Source organism: Grus americana, chromosome 1, assembly GCF_028858705.1.
Source record: "Grus americana isolate bGruAme1 chromosome 1, bGruAme1.mat, whole genome shotgun sequence".
NCBI classification, from domain to species: Eukaryota; Metazoa; Chordata; class Aves; order Gruiformes; family Gruidae; genus Grus; species Grus americana.
The window spans coordinates 88,877,090-88,897,337 of record NC_072852.1 but is presented as its reverse complement, the minus strand read 5'-3'; the positions used below and the strand labels follow the sequence as shown (position 1 = coordinate 88,897,337).

At 44.9% G+C, this 20,248-nt stretch overlaps 1 protein-coding gene across 2 annotated transcripts; it reads right to left on the bottom strand.

Annotated features, from left to right (window-relative positions):
* Positions 1-1,380: 1,380 nt before the first annotated feature.
* LOC129197998 (tumor necrosis factor receptor superfamily member 1A-like) lies at positions 1,381-18,601 on the bottom strand. 2 transcript variants are annotated; one of them, XM_054806920.1, is made up of 10 exons: positions 18,416-18,601; positions 8,717-8,918; positions 8,278-8,406; positions 7,826-7,969; positions 5,578-5,659; positions 5,184-5,251; positions 4,846-4,968; positions 4,491-4,528; positions 3,558-3,717; positions 1,381-3,009 (listed from the first exon to the last, which is right to left on the bottom strand). In XM_054806920.1, exons 1-10 carry the CDS (start codon positions 18,452-18,454, stop codon positions 2,708-2,710), a joined length of 1,287 nt encoding a protein of 428 aa, XP_054662895.1. In that variant the 5' UTR covers positions 18,455-18,601; the 3' UTR covers positions 1,381-2,707. The 2 variants fall into 2 exon arrangements, with proteins under 2 accessions (XP_054662895.1, XP_054662887.1); XM_054806912.1 differs by lacking the exon at positions 18,416-18,601 and having other exon boundaries at positions 8,717-8,966.
* Between the last annotated feature and the right edge of the window lie 1,647 nt (positions 18,602-20,248).

Here is a 20,248-nt window from a genome sequence, read left to right as displayed (position 1 = left end):
AAAATTCCTCTAATTGGTGTCCTTAGAGTGAACTGTCTCATTATAATACGAAAACCACCCCTCCAGTGCTAAAAACACCCCCTCCCCAGATAAAGACCCCTACTCACCGAACACACGAACACACGTAGTGAATTTAGAAGGTACTGTGTCTTTAAATCAAAGTAAGCAAAGAGTTAACTAACTGTAGTTCAGAAAGTGTGACTAGTAGGCAGAACTAACACCCTGGACTGTATAAACATACAACCTAACTGTAACAGGTATGCTAGCTTTGGGGGGAAACTACCTAGCACCCACCTTTGTGTAAATATGGAATAAACAGTATCTCATCTCTGTACGTAAGATTGGCTCATTGCACGCTGGGCTAACAAACTCCACTTAAAGGGACAACAAAGTCACCTTCGTTACCTTGAAGAGATCTTTTAACAGTCTCTGAAATACCTCATAGTCATGGATTTCTGTATAATTGGTGCATGAAGTCACTGACAACCAAGCAGTGGCCTGGGACCTGCTGCTTGTGCCTTACCGTGCACGGTCAACTTTAAAATACCTGGATTTTAAATGATGGATTACATGGTTTGATGCAGGGCAGGGGCAGGGAGCCAGCTTAGATATCATACCTGGTGAAGATTTCTGAGAATTTCCCCACTTTAAACACAGTTTCATACCTAGAGCATGTACTTCCAGTAGTTATCAGACTGCTGCGCTTGTTGAACATAAATTATGAAAGAAAAAGTGTATTACAGTGAGCTTTGTACAGTCTCCTTTGATTAAAAAAAAAAATCAACCTCAATTAAAATAGTATGTAGGAATAGCAAAATAAAGCCTCAAACTGGGAATTAAAACCGACTTCAGTAGTCAAAGTCCTAGCTTTGTCACTGACTGCCATGAGCTTGGACTCTTTTCACTTTCAAGTTTTCTCATTGGGAGAGTAGGAAGGGTCCTCGCTGCCTTAACGTAGTACTTTGGTTCCTCCGACAAAAACATGCCTCTGTAAGATTAGTATTAAAGTATAATCTATTATTATTCTTTTATTTAAAGATATTTTCCTCTTTAAAAAGCCAAATGCAAATCAAAATGACATTTTATGTTGTTTAAAAATTCACTTTAAATCTGCTAGCGCCCCCTCTGACTCTTGAATATGAGACAACCTGGAACTGAATCTAATTTCAGTCCTCCTTCCTGCCCTCAGCCAGCTTCCTGTCACTTGAGACCAGCTAAGCTTTACATACAGGAGTTCATACAATTTTTTTTTTTTTTTTTTTTTTAAAAATTCATCAGACCATCAACCCACCCACTCTTGCCACTTCTGGAAGTTATTCCCCTTTCTCTGCCCCCACCCTCACTCACAGAAGAGAAGTTGATATGGACAAAACCAGAACACAGGGTAAAAATATGAATTTTAATTCAGAGCATTTAGTGTATTTACAATAGAAAGTTTCTCTCTGTTTAAGGGACAAGAGATTAAAAAAAAATCCACATTCACAAATATATGGACTACATGCACCTGAGGCAGGCTAACTGATTTTTGCTACTTGTGCTTCACCCAGGGTAATACCCATGAGAAAGCAATGGTGAGAGCCTGGAGATGGTACCAAACATCTCTCACACCCAAGTAGCAATCACAGAATGCTGTCCAGGAAGTAGTGTGAAGTTATTCAACAGTTGCTAAACAAAAAAAAAAAAAAAACCAAAACAAAACGTGTGTGTGTATATATATATATACACACATACACAGTCCCATTTGCAGTTAGATCAGATTCAGTGAATCATTCAGAGACAAGCAGGCAGACACAAGCCCTACCAACCTGCATGCAAGCACAGATTTGCAGAGGCGCTCACGCTACCAGGTACACAGGTACCTTCTCACCCAGATGCATGCATTCCTTCCCACTCTGCACTTCGACAAACACACAGGCAGTTGTTTTGTTAATGCTATGTTACACGATTTCTAGGTACAGGAAAAAAAAAAAAAAAGAGAAAACCCGTGAGAAAAAAGCACCAACCTTCTCATCTGACTCACTGGTTTGGAATCCTTATTCCTCTTGAACCTGAGAGAAATGGGGGGTGTGGAAAGGATAACGTCCCCCGTTTCTCACAGAGCCACCGCTTCTGAATCTCCATGACTCTTTCACCACTCTGATACTGAAAGGGGCAACCCTCTCTCCTGCTCCCAGAAACAGGCACAGCTTCCCACCACTTCCCTTGAGTCAGATTTAGCAATCAAAGGGCTGCAATGTGAGCCAGTTCAACTGTCTGATCTTGCAGAAAAATAGATCTGCAAAAAGTGAGCGGACTTTACCATCTGAACAGCCAGCTTAACCAAGTCACCCTACACGTTTACCCACCATGTGGGAGATGGTTGTTGCTTCAGCAACAACTTGTCTGTAGAGTAGCTGAGCAATCAACTCAGTCTGAGCTCCTGTTTTTATCTTGGTCAGAGTCCACACACCACTTCCTATACGAGGTGCTTTCCCTCCTTGGGAAAGGAGTTTTTGCAGAGGTCTGTCTTGGCTTAAAGGTGTTGAACTACATGGTGGTTGAGAAACAAACCTCAGCCTTCTTCCAGCATCATCTGCTGCTGTCTCCAACAAACCCAGTTGAGGAGGGTTAGAAAGATAGGGAGGTATGGAAAAATGAAAACAGGAAAGGAAGAGAGTTATGATCCTCTCTTAACAGTCATAGTGAGGACAACTAAAGCAGAACTTGATTAAAGATGGCTGTGGAGGCTACAAGGTTGAGGAGAGTTCTGGTTTAGCAAAGCCTCTTGAATAGCTTCACTGCAGCCACTCAGCTCCATCTGGTTGAGAACACAGCTGATGTGCTCCACGGTTGCAGCATGGCCCATCTGCAGTTTCCACAGTCTAAGCATTTCATACTGGGCATCTCGTAAACGCCGGTGCTCCATCTCAATTCGCTCTAGATCATAGTCACTTAGACCCAGACGCCTCACAAACTCTTTCCACCGAGATGGTGGTACATGATCTACCACAGTGTAGAGAATAGCAGGGTCTGTGAAAAGAGAAGAAATAAAGTGTGAGAACCAGGATTGTGCAGCCTCAAGAGAATGTGAATAATCCAGGGCTAGATGGTGCCTTGGGATCATGCATTGCCCCCTCCTGTTCAGGTCTTGTACAGAGCAGTCACACAGACTTATGTGATATCCAGACTTGCTCTCATCCCTCAAAAAGCAATGGGATGTTTACATATGCTCTTGTGTAAGTTCATGAGCAGAACTGAGCACATATGCTTAGAGCCTCGCTTCCAAACATTCCTGCCACAAGAACACTCTGGGTCACCATCCCAGAGGCATTAAGACTGACAGCATGTCACCACATATGAAAATCCATTTTCCTGGCAGGGAGAAGGGACAACCATGGGTAAACATTTAGCACACAGGCTCTGGGCATGCTTCTGCCTTTGTACTGTGCCGTGCATGAAGTATACACACAGGTCATGTACACCAGGTAAGGTCTGTCCAACATCCTCCTAGCCACATCTGCACAATCAGGTTCTCATTTGCCTGGGGAAGGAGGGAAGGATGGGGGAGTTTCACTTACTGTCTGGAAGCTGTGTCTTCCTGGCAGGTCTGACACAGTCTGGTAACTCATGTGAACTTTGCAGCAGAGGTGCAGGCGGTGGTGTTGCATTCACTGACAATTCTGTTTCCTTCTGGGACTCAGGAAGAAGGATGGAAGTTTCTCTTCTTTTTAACTCCACCTGAAAGACATTTCCTTAATCCAGAATCATCCACAGCAGCACAACACACCTGTTTCCTGCAAAGAACCACTAGCTTTATATACTAAAATTTATCCAAGATGGGTGGGGAGCAGGTGCTGAGGTTTTAATTTTTCCTATATGCCTTGTTTGAGCAGGAGGCACCAAATATTTCTTTCCAGCAGAATCCAAGGCGTTTAACTCTCTTTTGGCATCAAAAAAAAGGTAGTCTGGAAAAAATATTTCTTTACACAATCAAGGTTGGGACCTGAAATCACTACCATTCTAGAAGCTCCACATGCCACCTTTCCCATCAGCCTTCTCTGTAAGGCTGTGGAAACCCTACCTCAACTACTGCTTGGGCCCTCTTAATTGCACAACAACATTGGACCCGAGAGAACACTGTGAAGCAGCACCAAGAGGCTTGTGGGGTCAATATCGGAAGTGAAAGTAAAATTAGTTAAATCCTCCAAGCTTGGGGGATATAGGGAGAAAAAGGGATTAAGGACCAGGTATCTAGGAAAAAAAAAAATCCATACAGGAAGAAAAGAACAAAAAGACAGGAGTTTGAAAAGCACCCTCTAGAAGAGGGGAAGTGAAATGTTAATGGCTCCACCCTCTACAGAAAAAGACTTCTGAATTAAACAGCCCTATTACATAGCTCATTTGAAAATACAAGGCCTGAAAACAGCCCATGGGGAAAAATATTACTCTGGATCCCAGGCTAACATAGTTGAAAGCAGAAGGAAAGCTCTTACACCCATCATCTTGCTCACCTCAGACACTGGCTCCTTGTTTGTCTGCGGCAAAGAAACTTAAAAAAAAAAAGAAAGCAGAAGTTATTTTCACTTCCTCTCATCCCAGAGAAAACAGGAAAGCAGCTATTCACAATCCTGCCCTCAAAAAGGCTTTACAGCAAAATGCACATGTCCCAGCAATGAGCTCACACACACTTCCAGTCACAGCTATGGGCATGGATGCAGAGGTGTGAGAACTCCACCAATAAGCTTAGCTGTCGAGTTCATGTGTTCCTCTGGCCTGGCAGCAAAGCAGAGTAACGAGATCCCACTTTTTCCCACAGAGAATGATGTCTATCCCAATTTATATCACTGCGTATGCTGCTGTACTTACCACAGGAGTAGAAAGATGATGCTATCCCATTTTCCTGGACCAGCTTCACTACTTTATTTACAATGCAGAGGACAAAGATAACTCCAAATATGGCAACAATGATGCCAAGGACAAGACTCCCATCTGGACAAAAGGATGAGGGCAAATGAATGAGTGACTGAGAAAGGAAGACGTAGGTGCTAGAGGAAGAATAGCAAGTGAAGACGTGCAAATGGTAGGGAGAAAAAGAATAATGGTTTGAGAGAGTGGAGAAAATAACACTTTACAAAAGGCACTAACAAACAGCACAAAATCCCACACTGAAGATTCCACTGTCCCTCAGTTCCCCCAGTACTCACTCAGCCCAGATGAAGTCGGTGAGGTAGTCACTGGGCTATGACACTGCAAGCATTCTTCTCCAATGCAGCTGAAAGAGCATATCAGAGAGGTGAGCTTGCATGAAAGGAAACACTAGCCATTTGCAACAATCCTAAGTAACGGACAAGTCAAGATGAGCCTGCAAAGCAGAGCGATGCAATATGGCTAGTGACTTTGAGTTCTTAGTGGGCTGATGCCTACATGGAAAAGACTGGGGGTGGCAGAGGGGAAGACCTAATTGCCCCAGAAAGGCAGAATGTTGTAAAATTACGTCAAGATGGACAGAGCCTTGCGAAAAAATTCCTCCCCCTGTGGGGCTTGTGTCTGCTGTCTCTCCTACTCAGTGGAGGGGCATACAGAGAAAAAGCAGCTCACCTGTTGCAAGGCTTGCAAACATTACTAAGCGTCAGGAAGAATCGAGGCTTACACCTGCAAATTGTGTCTCTGTTCTTTGAACCTGTAGAGAAAAAAAAAGAAACCGTTGCCATAATCTGGACAGAGAAGAAAACAAAAGGAGAAAAATCCACTCCAAGATGGGTGGGAGATTATCCCTCTTTAAGCCTGGAGAACTGCTACTGAAGTAGAGAAAGAGGATTCAGTCTATGTTTGAGGATAGGGTTGCAGGAGAATAAAAATAATAAAAATAATTAAAAAAAGGTACCACAAGGACCTCTGTAGAGGCTTGGAAAGGGACTAAATCTATAGTGCAGCTGCAATTTGTTTAATGGATCATGACAGTTCCAGTGCAAAAGCAGGGAAAGTCACTCAAGTTCAAGTGTGACAGGAAGGGGAAATCACATTAGTCAGGCAAAGATGAGGAAGAAGTGGTCCCTGAGCAGCTGGGACTGGTGAGGAAGTCAGTTTAGGGCAGGGAGAAATCACTTCAAGCCGTGGGACGCATATCCACTCTTGTGAACTGCTATGCTGTGAGTGGAAGGGGTAAGAAATGAAAGAGCTATTGCTTCTAAGCAAGTCACAGTATGGAGACTAAAACAGGTGTGGGGAGGAGCAGACAAGAATAGGGATGGAAGGACATAAAGTTGCATGAGAAGAGGGAAAAAGGTACTAGAACGAGCAGCATGCATTCTGTGGCAAGCGAGGGACAGGATTAAAACAGTTCTACATCAGCCAAGAAGAAAGGAAATTGCTCAAGGGCAGCGTACAATGCTGTCCTGGTTTCAGCTGAGATAGGGTTAATTTTCTTCCTAGTAGCACATATAGTGCTGTGTTTTGGATTTAAGATGAGAATGATGTTGATAACACACTGATGTTTTAGTTGTTGCTAAGTAGTGCTTACACCAAGTCAAGGACTTTTCAGCTTCTCATGCCCCACCAGCAAGAAGGCTGGGCATGCACAAGAAGCTGGGAGTGGACACAGCCAGGACAGCTGACCCAAACTGGCCTGGGTCAAGGGATATTCCATACCGTATGACATCATGCTCAGAGTTGGCTGGGGGCTGGCAATCGCTGCTTAGGGACTGGCTGGGCATCAGCCAGCAGGTGGTGAGCAATTGTTTTTCATTTGCATCATTTATTTTTCTTGGGTTTTATTTCTCTCTCTTATTATTAACAACAACACTAAAAATTGTAATGAAAAGGAAAATAATAAAATTTTCATTATTAAACTGTTCTTATCTCAACCCATGAGTTTTCCCACTTTTACCCTTCCAATTGTCTCCTCCATCCCACTGGGGGAGGTGGAGTGAGCGAGCAGCTGTGTGGGGCTTAGTTGCCAGCTCAGGTTAAACCACAACAGATGACGACCCTTGAGGATAAGTGTAAGCATGGAAACTGTGACAGAGGAAGATTACTGAGCACCAGAGGGAACACATTCACCAGTGAGACAGCAAACCTCATGCTAGGCAGGGTAAGAGATGGGAAAGGGATCAGGAGAAGCAGAATTTGCAAAGAAGAGGGGATAGCTTTAGGACAACAAGGTAAGGAGCATTTAAGGGATATGAACAGAATTAGACTACAGCACAAAGCAGAGGGCGGCAAGCAGCATTTGGTTAAGATCTTGGATTCCTGACTGGAGATGAGGCAGTGTGGGACAGCTAGCATGGGTACTTCTCCGAGACACCTGCACCCAGGTGACACCCAATGCCACTGGGTACAGTTCAGCATTACCTGAGCACCTCTTTCCTTTAAAACACTGCACAGTACACTGTGGTGGTTCAGCAACTGACTGGGTTGCACTGGGACCAGCAGTATTTTCAGCCACTGTACTCAAAGTGCTTCCAGCAGTTGGTGAGGGAAATGCAATGAGCATCAGGAGAAATATCCACACAAAGACAAAAAAAAGGCACATAAGGCAGAGGTAAGTAGAAAAATTAATTCTACCAAAATTAAGTAGAAAATATCTCCTCAAAACAGCCAAATCCAAGAAACTATTCAAGGACAAAAGGCAGGTAGAAACTGTGATAGAAAACAGGGATTGATGCCAAGGCAGGCAAAAAATGGCTGTCTTTCTGGGGAAAGAGGGCAGGCAAAACCAAGCGTTGTTCCAAAATTACAATCACTTCATGGCAAGGCACTGGAGCATTTCAGGAAGTGAACAGAGGGCTGTTAATGTCTACCCTAGTACAGTATGTCTATACTGGAGCCATATCCATGCCATACTCACAGTTGGCAATAATCCCATTGGGGCAGGAGCTGCAGTTCCTACACTGGAAGAGATCGGACAGGCCAGTCTGATACTGATTCTTCCGACAGCCGCATACAGTATCTTGCTTTGGGGTGCAGGGGGTCTCTACTATCTGCTGGAATTCTGAGAAAAGAAATGAGAAGTGATTATTCCAACCTCTTCCTTCACCTTCAGCTGAGAACACTGTTACAATCACAGGTACTGTTATCCCCTAATCTCCCCAGAAAAAGGCTAAAAAGGCCTGCAAACTGTGTCTCAGACTGTAGTAATTTGGTAACCCTTATTCCTGCTGTCCCCAATCCCTTCCCATACACTGTCCTTCTGCCATTCAATTGCTCACTTTTCCAAGCTTCCTTGCTCACCTTGCCATTCCCTCCAGCCCCCCACCTGCCACTACCACCCATTTTCCTCAGGTCCTGTAGACAACTCACCTGTACGGCAATGTGTACACTGGAAGCATTTAGACATGGTGTTATCAACAGCTGTGAATGTGCCATTAGCACACGGAAGACAGACAGGTGCCTGGTCAGACCGATCACAGTCTTTTGCCTTGTAGGTACCTGCAAGAAAATCACTTAACAGAGATCTGACAGGAAGGCAAATGTGTTGTCTTAGGGAGGGTGGGAGTCATTGATTCCTCAGAGAAACCCTGGAGTTGATGGTGTAAGGACTGAGTATGCTTCCTCTCACCAGTGTGAAGGACACTGACAGCCCAAAAGAGGAGACAAGGAATAAGAATTTATCTGGGTAGGGATAGGTACCAAGGAAAGGGAGCACTGATGTAGCTGCAGGACAGAGACAGTTTGAGAGTACAGGACAGGGAAATGCCTCTAAGGTGAAGGTCACTATTACTGTAGTTATTTTATGTACCTGCATGGCACCTCATGCAGCAGTGGGTCTCTCTGGGATGTAGGTATTGTCCTAGTTGACACTGCACCTGCCTCTTTTCTCTCCTCAAGGGGTTAGAGGGGTCCCTTCCATCCAAAGCTACCCGATGGACTTGCAGTGTATATGGCACTGGAGCAATTTCTACAGATTCCTTTGTCAACACACAGACAAATGTTAGGATAACCTGTAAATACAGAAGGAGAGGGAGAGAAACAAAGTGAGAAAACATCATATCCCCTTGCAGGCTGCACAGCTAACTTCAGCACTTACAATTAAATTTTATTATAACAGTGAGTTCAATTGACTTGACCAATTCTGCTATCAGGACCCTCCACTGAAAAGAGCGGGGGGGAGATTGTTTACCAAAAAATCCCAACAAACCCATGCCTGTCATCTGTGTTATTAATATGCCATACAATGGTGTCTATGACAAATGGGTTGTATATAAAGCAAATACTTTTCGTGATGTGCAATTTATAGACAGAGTGCCCTGAAAATGCTGCAGCTTGCAAGAAAGTTACTCAAGAGCAAAGGAATGTTTTTATTAGGAAGCCAGTAAGACTGCCCATCTAGAAACAGTTCCAGAGGCAAGAATGCATCCAGTACTTGCAGTACCAGATGGGAAGTCTGGAATAAGAAGGCAGAGGAGGATCTCACCACATGCAACGTACAGAAAAGCTTCCAAAACTCCTCCTGAGCAAGCCATCCTTAGAAACGTGGGAAAGTTAGGTTTTCAACTTCTCCCCCTATCAAATGTACATTCTTCCTTTTAAACTGCAGCTGTTAACATTCAGTCTGAAGAGTCTGCCACAAAAATGTGCACTTATTTCTTTTTTTTTAATTCCTCTAAGATTTACTTGCTATTTTTAATTCTGAAGATGACTGTTGTCGAGAATTTTAACAGAAATATTAAGATTGGTATGACTGCAGTATGACTGTGAGAGAATGTGAGTACACATACACACAAAGGAACAGCAGAACAAAGGGTTACAATAACAGCCTGTGCCGATAATGAAGGACACCATTCCCTGGACATTATTTTCAGGACAGTATTCTCAGCAGCAAAATTGAGAAACGTGCTGTTTATGTCACGGCCAAAAGTTCTACACTCTGGTAAGACCACAGCATAGATGACTCACCAGCAAAAGACCCTGCACCAGGAGGACGGAAACAAGATTGCAGCATACCACAAACACGATCCCTTTGCCTGTTGGCCCAACAGAAACACAGACCCTAGGCAAGTATTTCAAACATGCATACACACAAGGAAAAAATATACAATAACAAAAAGGTTAAAAAAACCCTAAAAAACAAAACCAGGAAACAACTTGGCCCAAGATTTATGGAGCCTGAAGTCAGCAAGTTTCCGTGGCAAAGGCCCATCCCATACCAGCTGATGACTCCCAAAGGCTATGACGGACTTGTCCAAAAACCAGTTTGTAGTGCCATAAAGAACCCCCAAGGTGCGATGAAGACTTTGACAGCCAGTGTACCTTGTCATCTGCGTTGCGCACAAGCGATCCTGGCCACAATATTGGGACGTACACATGTTGGTGCTTCTGAGTATGTCACAGAGAGTGTGTGTGCCTACGTAGTCTGTGCATCAGATTGTATGAATGCATGAAAATCAACTCGTTTTTTTGCAAATAAATACTACCCTCCCCCGTCCATACAATCTCACACTGAATTTTACTACACTAACTTCCCTACATTGTAATGTTTTCCCAGCCTGCTTTTTTGAAACTGGTAAGATGCCTATCTGTACAGGCACAGCTTCAGAGTTCTGTTTCTCTTTGCTTTTGCTGTAACTCTCCTAGCTGAAAAAGCAAAGTAAACCAATAAAGGTAAACCACAATGCTGATACCAATTTTGTGGTTGCAAGCTTAAGAAAGGATACGCAAAATGAGATGGCTATGACAGCCCCACGCTGTCCTGTTTCTCTCTCAAAATTAAAGCCTTGGAAGAAAAAGGTACATACATGAAAGCAACCAAAAACCTCAAGAAGCATGGTTTTTGCAAGTCTTGACAAAGCAAAAACCCCATTTTTCAGAGAGCTCTGTCATACAAAGACAATAAAACAGATGCTAAAATGGTGAACAGGAAAAAGAGAACCAGATATTTAAATAGCTATTGTTTCAGACTTAAATATCTGACCCCAGGATAAATGCAAGCACTCCAACAACAACAACTCAGTAAGAAATAAAACTTGTTTCAGCAGCTGATAGTCTTACAAGATTAATTGCTTGCAGGAAAACAAGTAAAAGATCATTCACATAGATGGTCTGACAGCAACAATAAAAAAATCCTGATTCTCTAGCCAATGATTAATCCCCTGACATGGGAATATATACAGCTGGCCCAGTCAGACAAGTCAGCAACAGAAACAACAAAGGAAAGCATCAAAGATCAAGCCAAAAACACATATGAAATTGGTCAGATACACCTTCAAAAATAAGCCAGGAAGAGTGTTTTCAATTTTTCACATTAAGTGAAAGCATGTCTGTAAGTGTAATCAAACCAGAGTTAACACATTATTCCTGATCAAAATCTGAGGAACAGAGAGCCACAGAGCACAAGTTACTCACAAACCAGTGACTCGGCCTTTCAGAAAAAAAAAATCATTCACATGGCGGAAAAAAAAAACCCCACAACATTGCCATCTTAAGCAGCTCCCCAAGCCATTCAGCAGTATACCAATTTATACCAATGATGGACTTCATAAAATTCAGACAATATATTAAATAATAATAGAATATACTACTGCAGTTGGAAGGGACCTACAACGATCATCTAGTCCAACTGCCCGACCACTTCAGGGCTGACCAAGTTAAAGCATGTTATTAAGGGCATTGTTGCCTCTTCAACACTGACAGCCTTGGGACATTGACCACCTCTCTAGGAAGCCTGTCCCAGTGTTTGAACACCCTCTCGGTAAAGAAATGGTTCCTAATGTCCAGTCTGAACCTCCCCTGGCGCAGCTTTGAACCAGTCCCTTGTGCCCTGTCACTGGATCCCAGGGAGAAGAGCTCAGCACCTCCCTCTCCACTTCCCCTCCTCAGGAAGCTGCAGAGAGCACCAAGGTCGCCCCTCAGCCTCCTTCTCTCCAAACTAGACAAGCCCAAAGCCCTCAGCCGCTCCTCACAGGACATGCCTTCCAGCCCTTGCACCAGCTTTGCTGCTGTTTTCTGCATGCATTCAAGGACCTTCACATCCTTCTTAAACCGTGGGGCCCAGAACTGCACACGGTACTCCAAGTGAGGCCGCACCAACGCTGAACACAGCAGGATAATCACTCTTTGACCGGCTGGTTACGCTGTGTTTGATGCACCCCCAGGATGGGGTTTGCCCTCCTGGCTGCCAGGGCACACTGCTGTCAGCCAGCACCCCCAGATCCCTTTCTGCAGGGCTGCTCTTCAGCTGCTCCTCTCCCGATTTATACTTGTGCCTGGCATTACTCCGTCCCGGGTGCAGAATCCGGCATTTGGACTTGTTAAATTTCATCCCATTAATCATAGCCCAGTGCTCCAATCTATCTAGATCCCTCTGCAAGGCCTCTTGTCCTTCAAGAGAGTCAACAGCACCTCCCAGCTTGGTATGGTCAGCAAAGTTGGTAATGGTGCCTTCAACTCCTGCATCCAGATCGTCGATAAATGTATTGAACAGGACTGGCCCTAGAATTGAACCCTGAGGGACACCACTGGTGATGGTCACCAGCCAGATGTAGCCCCATTTACCAAGCACTGAAGCCTCAAGTCATTGATAAGAGCTCACCAAGGCAAAGTTTAGAGGTCTTCTACAACTGAAATAGGGTGATTTTCCATCATTAGATTTACAACATGCTCTGATTCCATTTACCAGGAGAAAGAATCAGGACTTACTAACCAATGCTGCATAGAAAAGTGGACAGCATGTATTACCTAAGCCGAATGATAATTCAAACCACATCATGCACACCAGTGATTCACATTTTTAGTGACTGGGGACTGCCCAGGGAGGGGCGGGGGTGGGGGGGAAACATCAGCAGAAACTCTAGGTTTTACTTCTAAAACTGCTGCAGAAATAAACAAAACATGGCAGATGAAAACCAGAATGCTGCTTCCTTATATCATTTCACCCCTCTGGGTGACAGCTATGTGCACCATACATTCTCCTCACCTGTGAAGCAACTCTAGTTCCTTCTCATGTCTCATGACAGCACGTACTGCCTGACAGCTACATTGGGGGGGGGGGGGGCGGGGAACCAGCACACACTGCACAAGACCAAAAACTCTTCTATGCAGTTTTGGCAGCTGAGACAGGAGATAGGAGCCCCTGCACTATCTGCAACCTCAAATATTCTTAAATTACTGCCACCACTACAATTCACATGCTTGCTGCTGCTTCTGCCTCACCACACCATGCAGAGAACTGCAAGTGAGGCGACATCTCTGCGAGAGTAAGTCAAAGAAAGAAATGGCAAAGATAAAAGCAAAGAACGCAGTAAGATGCAAGAAAGGTGGGGGGTGGAAATAAGAAGGGACATTTGAGAGCACTGTCCTCAGGCTGAGGAGAAAGAAGGGACAGTATCTGAAACAGAGCAACAACGCAGGGAAGTGCCAACATCCACAAGGCTAGGAAATACCAAATTACTCAGCAGGATGCCACAGCTCTGTATCATGTGCTCTGCCCTCCCTGTGCAGAGTGGTGGCCCTGCTGCTACCTGCAAGGCTCCTCACCCTCAGGGAGAAGGGTGGAGGAAGCAGGTACAGTGACACACAGGTATGACACTTATGATGGGAAAGAGAGGATGGAGAGGGTAGTCCTGGGAGCAAGACTCCCCTCTCCTAGAAAGCCAGTGGATGCCTAGAGGTGTCCAGAGCGGACAAGGCCAGTCACAGAAATCAAACTGAGTGAGAAGGGGGGGAAATTAGACAGGTGAGAAGTGACTCCTGCCCCCCACACACAGCGCCTTGAGACCCCACGCCTGTTCACATGAGCTAACAGGAAGGCAATGCTTACTGGAACAGACACTTGGGTATTAGTATTCCGAACAATTCAAATAGTATTATCCATCACTAGGCTAATGTTTAAAACACTTCCAAATTAATAATTTCCAGAGTGTCTATCTCCTTAATACAAAAGTATAAAGCTGAAAATTTCAGAATAACTTTATCAATACAGATGTGCTGTTAAAATCCAGAGATTAGGAGGCTTACTCCTTTTTTTATACACACCCAAAATATTCATCATGTAATAAAGCATTTCCCCAACAACAACTTATTCAACTGCTCCTCTCAAAAAAGACTTCTATTTTGCAAATTCCATTTTTAAACTAAAGAACACCTGCAAATAAGAGGCATTACAAGTCATCAGAGTTTCTCAAATATTTCTTAATAGAAACTTCCCTTTGTTTAAGAGTTCAACAGGACACACACCAATGCACAAGTAATCTATGTATCAGTCATCTGTAAGCCTTTTTAATGAGTCATAAAAAATTAGCTAGCTTGGAAGTTCAGAAGAAAACAGAGATCCCCCTCAGAGTAATGAGCTACCAAAGAAATCAAGGTGCAAGATTCCTTTTATGTTCTTTGACTGCTTCTGCCATTTCCAAAAGCTCTTCAAGCTTTGCTTTTTTTTTTTTTTTTTAGTTTGCTATACAAAGATGCATGGGAAACCAGAACTTCTGCTTTACACATTGAGAAATGTATATTAAAGCAACATTTACAGCAAGCTTTTCTCATTGCTCACTAAAACGTATAGCCTCGCATCAAAGCACCTGTCTGGAGCAAGAGCTGCAGAAAGGCTCAGTGGGGGCTTCCCCCTTCCAATCCTGAGCTGCTTTTCAGCTGGGCACAAGCCCTTAGACCCTGACCACACTGTGCCACAGCCGTGCTCATGCCCCTTCTCAGTGATTCACTAGGTGCATTTTTTAAGAGTCAGATAATTGCCACATGCTGAGTCCTATTCATTGGAACTGAGGTACTCCTGTTTGTTTTAACAGAGAAATGTAGCAACGTTGCTTTGAGATGCACTTTCCTCTGACAGGTTCCCAAGACTGCAATAGAAAGGCCTGTGGTACCAAGGGTTCAAAGGAAGCACTCAGTTATCCAGGGATGAGGCCAAGATTATGGAAGAGATTACCAGACACATGCCCCAGATAAAAGCAAAGCCCCTTTGTGATGACTAAAGAAAATGGATGAGAGGGAGCTAAATGACAAAATTGGTTTTAACCCAAATAATATTGCTAATGCAGAAAACAGATTACTTAATAAAAAGGTAAAGGCATCCAAACTGATGATACTGATTACGTGTGAGAACTCAAATTACCACGTAATTGAAATTGGCACAGACCCAGATATCAACATGTTCCATTTGGCTGGAAGGGGGCAGTCATCAAAAACAGCAATTAAAATTCAATTAATAGGTGGATAAAAAGTGGAACAAACCTGTTTAGACAAAGCAATCAGAAATGCAATCAAATGATATGAATTATCAGGAAAAGATTTGAGGACAAAACGGAAGGTGTTGTTATACCAACGTATAAACCTGTAAGGTTTGAATCCAGAGTGTAGTTCTGATCCCCAATCCCAAGAACATAAATTAACCCAGATATGATACAGAGAAAGGTAACAAGGATGATCCGTGGTACAGAATGGCTGCCATAAGGGGAATGATTAAGAATACTGGTCTGTTAAAGAGACAGCAGAGCAGAGGATACTATAGCAGGCTCTAAAGTCATGAATGCCACGGAGAAGGTGAACTGGGATGGCTGAAGAAGATGAACAGTGATGGCTGTTCTCTGTCTCTTCCAATGCAAGAACTAAGATACATCATATAAAATAAGCAGGAGACAGGTTCAAGATAAATACAGGGAGGGACTTTTTTAGCCAACACATAGCTGAGGTGTGGGACTCCCTGTCAGAGTGCTGAGGTTGCCAGAAACATGCCTGAATTCCAAAAGCGATCACAACACCCATCAGCAGAAGAAAAAACACACTCAGAGGTGCAAAATATGAAGACACCATCTCAACTTGGGCATTCCTACAGTCACAGTTCACGGGATGCCAGGAAAATATATTTCATTGCTATACACTCGCCCTGCTTCAAAGTCCTTGGTAGACTGTCGGCCACTACTGGAAACAGGATGGTAGGCCCAACAGTTCTTTCGTACAATGCACTTGGTGGCTTGGTTTTCAGTTTTTATATAACATAGCTTCTAACTTCAAAATTGCAATTCCTCCCTTTACCTTCAAAAGGAATCAATGCCAGAAGCACCCTTGTGGCTATTTTGTCTTTTTTCTTCATAAAACTGAACTGCCTTTACTAAATGAAACTGCCTTTTTTTTTTTTTTTTTTGAGACAGAAAACACACTGGCCTCAGCAAAGCCAATTGCCATTTTTTCCACTGTGAAAGTTAGGAACACATGGGGAAAACCACAGAGGACCTGGAAATGAGGCTAAAGGCACACAACAAGAGAGAATGTGTGGAAACAAGCTACAGGAAATTTTGCAGAATCAGAGGAAACATAGAAGAATCAGAAATCTAAAAGGGGGGCATCAAGAGAATAAGAAAGGCCATGAGGGCAAATGTAGGATGATATGGAAAGTAAATGGAAGATGGAAGGGCACGAGACAGAGTAAGAATTGTAACACTGAAAAAAATAACATGATTTTATGGACAAGATAAGCATAATCTGTAACAAGCATGTGGTGTTATTAAGAACTTGAAATTACATGTAAATAGAGAGGGGAATGTCTTCAAAAAGAAAAAGAAATCCCACTGAATGACACTCTTCCTCCAGCATATTATTTAACTGAAGACAGTATCATGAGTTTGGGGAATCCAATGATTTTTTTGTGCATTTTATTGCCAATAATATACTATCACATATAGTATCTGAATTACACGAAAATATGTGCACCACTATACTTAACTCAGAAATATGCTTTTCCAGGTTTGCTAACTGCTTTGAAATATATAAAGTTATCTCAACAGTTGATGTATCCTACCTAGGTCCTGAGATGGTAAGTGATCCACAGTTAGTCAAGGTGTTGAGTGCTCCTACTCCAGTTTTAGTTGTGTGGCCTGGCCAGTGCTGTAACTCTAGCTAGCTGTCATTCTATTACCGGGTTTCCAAAAGCTTCAAAGCGCAAATAATAAAACTTCTGGAAGAAGGTAACTGAGTAGGGCAGTCACAACTTTTTGACAGCAAATTAACAACTAACCCAACATTACAGGTCCAGTGCAGTCAAGTGCAAGTGTTTGTTACTAGGATGCTCAGGTATTTAGGGATAAACAGTTTGACCTTGTAAATTCTATACCAGAATTTATAGCTTTGTCATGATGCTAAGTGACATCACCTCTACTGTCACAGCTTTATCACGCTTCTCAATGGTGCCCAGTGACAGGACAAGGGCCAAAGGGTACAAACTGGAACACAAGAAGTTCCATCTCAAAATGAGGAAAAACTTCTTCACTCTGAGGGTGACCAAGCACTGGGACACGCTGCCTGGAGAGGTTGTGGAGTCTCCCTCTCTGGAGATATTCAAAACCTGCCTGGACATAATCCTGTGCAAGCTGCTCTAGGTGAACCTGCCCTAGCAGGGGGGTTGGACTAGATGATCTCTAGAGGTCCCTTCCAACCCCTACCAACCTGTGAATCTGTTGATACTGGATGGCCATTCACTTCTACCAGTCAGGTTACTCATAAAACTCTCAAATTTCTTTCACACATAACTTTTTCAGCAGCAAAATTACAACAAACAGCTTAAAAATCTTGAGGTAAGATACCCAAGAAGGCTAAAGAAAGTTTACCGGCAAAGGTAAACTTGCTTTTAAACAAATTCCGTGGTTTGGGGCGTAGGTACTGCCCACTAATCTTTGTTTAATTGCCCGCAGAGTAGCAATAAAGCTTTCCTTGCTTTAGTAACAGCGACGCGCCCATCCCGTCCCTGGCGGTACAACCGCGGCCGACCGCACAGCAAAGCGGAGCCGGGTGAGTCTGAGGCGGCTCGTCCTCCCCGCCGGCAGCCGGTCCCGACCCCCGCACACCGGCGGCGGGAGCGAAGCCCAGACCGGGCGGTTCCGTGCCCCCGGCAGGCCGCGCCGCGAGCTCCAGGAAACCCTCTGCCATTCCTGTAAATCCAGCCGCTTTTTCACTGACTCAGGGATCCAGGAAACGGCGAACCCAGCGCCCAGCGGTGGGCGGGGAGGGAAGGAGGGAGCAAGCACCGCCGGCCTGGCCTCGCCTCACCTCAGCGGCCCCGCAGCGCCGCTGCCCGGTGACACCGCAGGCGGACAAGGTGACGGCGGGCGAGGCGCGACTCGGTTTCGCGACCGGCTACCGCCGCTCCTGACGGTCCAGGCTCCCCATCCACCACAACCGCCTGCCTCGCCCCTCTGCAGGAAAAAAATGGTTCCCCCGCGGCTGCCTGCCGCTGCGGGCGCTGCCCCCCGCTCCCCGCCCCGGCACGGGGCTGCCGCGATGGAAACCAAAGCCCCCGAGAGAGCGGGAGCAGAAAGCGGGCTGTCCGCAGACCCGGAGCAATGGGGAGCCCTGCGGCAGCGAGGAAGGGCGAAGGGACCCCGGGTCTGAAAAGTGGACGGCGGGCACCGCGCTGCAGCTCTGGGGAAAAGGCCCACAAACCGCCGGGGCACGGCCCCATCCCGTGCGGAGCGGCGAAGCCCCCGCCGTGACTTACCGTCCCGAGCGAGCTGCAGGGCAGCTCCGGGCCGCGCATGGCTCCGCGGCCCGCTACGTCCCCATGGCAGGGTCTCCTCGCGTCCAGGGGAAGCCGCCCCAGCCCTCACCAGCCCCGGCCGGGAGAACCGAGGAACGAAACTACCCCGTCTCCAACTTCCTGCCAGCGGCGACGGAGGCAGGAAAGAGGGCGGTGAACGGGAGGCGGCCCGGAGCCGCGCCCCGCCCGCTCTCCGCTGCCGCCGGTGCAAACCCACTTGCCGGCAACAGTTTACCTGCAAAACCGGGATGGAAAAGCTGAGGAAAAAGAACCCCATGGTGTATCCCGTGGCTAAAACTGCTAGAAAATACAGGGAAAAGGAGTCGAAGGAGGTTCACTGCAACCTTAAAATTTCCTGACATATGTTTCGCCTTTCAGCCGTACTTTTAATGCTAAGTTCATATGAAATTTAACCATAGTTGTAAGAAAATAACTCTTTGTACCTTAGCTGCCTTATCAGCACCTAAATAATTTTAAAGGTGTTCATCAGCCAAAACTAGCATATTTAGAGTATACATGCCCATCTCAGTGCAATTATAAATAATATATTGACAGTGCAAATACAACAGCAAACCGTATGTAACATTCTGCATGAACTCTGCTTCATTTTAATATATGCTTTTAATGATAGCATTTTTTAAAAATACAGTAAGGAATAAATGGCTAAACGATGAAGATCTCCCTTTTATTTATTGCCCATTAAGACCTTGCTGTCGTGCTGTTTCAGAATTATTTCCCCTCTTGAGACAACAAGCTGCGCACATTAGTTACCTGATCTTGACTCCTTGCCTGCTACGGGTGGTAGGAATTGGTTGCTCAGTACTGCAAGAGACAGGAAAGGGACTGTGAACGGAAACAGCTGCAGCACCTATCTTCCATCTATCAGTTTGTGATGGGGAACGCTCCCCTCATCTTCTGCAATTATCTCTGTACTATAGTCAAAGGCATTAAATTGAGCTACTAAGTGTTGTTTTGGAAGAATATGCCCATTTCATGTGTGTAAGCCCAAAACACACGTACAATTCACTCGATGCGCTGCATGAATTGCTGTGGACAAAGCCATACACCTCCACAGATTGTGTCTACTACGGAGCTGCTCATGTGCTGTATGGAAGCCAGCAATGGCACATGCACAGGACAAAATGACAAGGGCCACACAGCTACAGAGCTCTCTTCAGCGCTTCAGACTTGGAACAGCTCTGACTTTCCAGCAGTGGGTTCCAGGAGGGAAGGAAATAGAATAACCTGTTACCAGGCTGCAGCCTTTTCCAGAGATGGAAAAGATTTACCAAGTTTTGAAGTTTATCTAGTTCATTTCCTTGCCTTGAACAGGGACAATACAAAATTAGTCCCAAAGGAATAATTCTCATGCATGAATGAGTACATTCTGTGGAGGAGGAAATCACATATTTAATGGATTGTTTCAGGTTTACCTCATACTATCATGAGTGGATGAGGCATACCCTTCAATCTTCATGGAGCTTCAGCCTTCCAACAAAAGAAAAAGCATTTCTCTAGAACCGCTCAAGTGTCAGAGAAATCCCCACAAGCCTTCACGTTTGACTCTTCCCTCAGCTCGGGTAGCGCTACCACACGTTTGACATTTACATTAATGTCAAACGCATCAGGGCACATTCACTTCCCAGTTTTCGCCAGAGCTGGCAAGCTCACACCACTCTCCCTCCCCGGGCTTCAGTGCTTCTCGAAGCTCTGTAGCTATGTGCCATCAAGGAGACCGAGCCCAGCTCGCCACCCTCCTGTCACACAACCGCTGGATTTCAGCTTGTCTGTCAG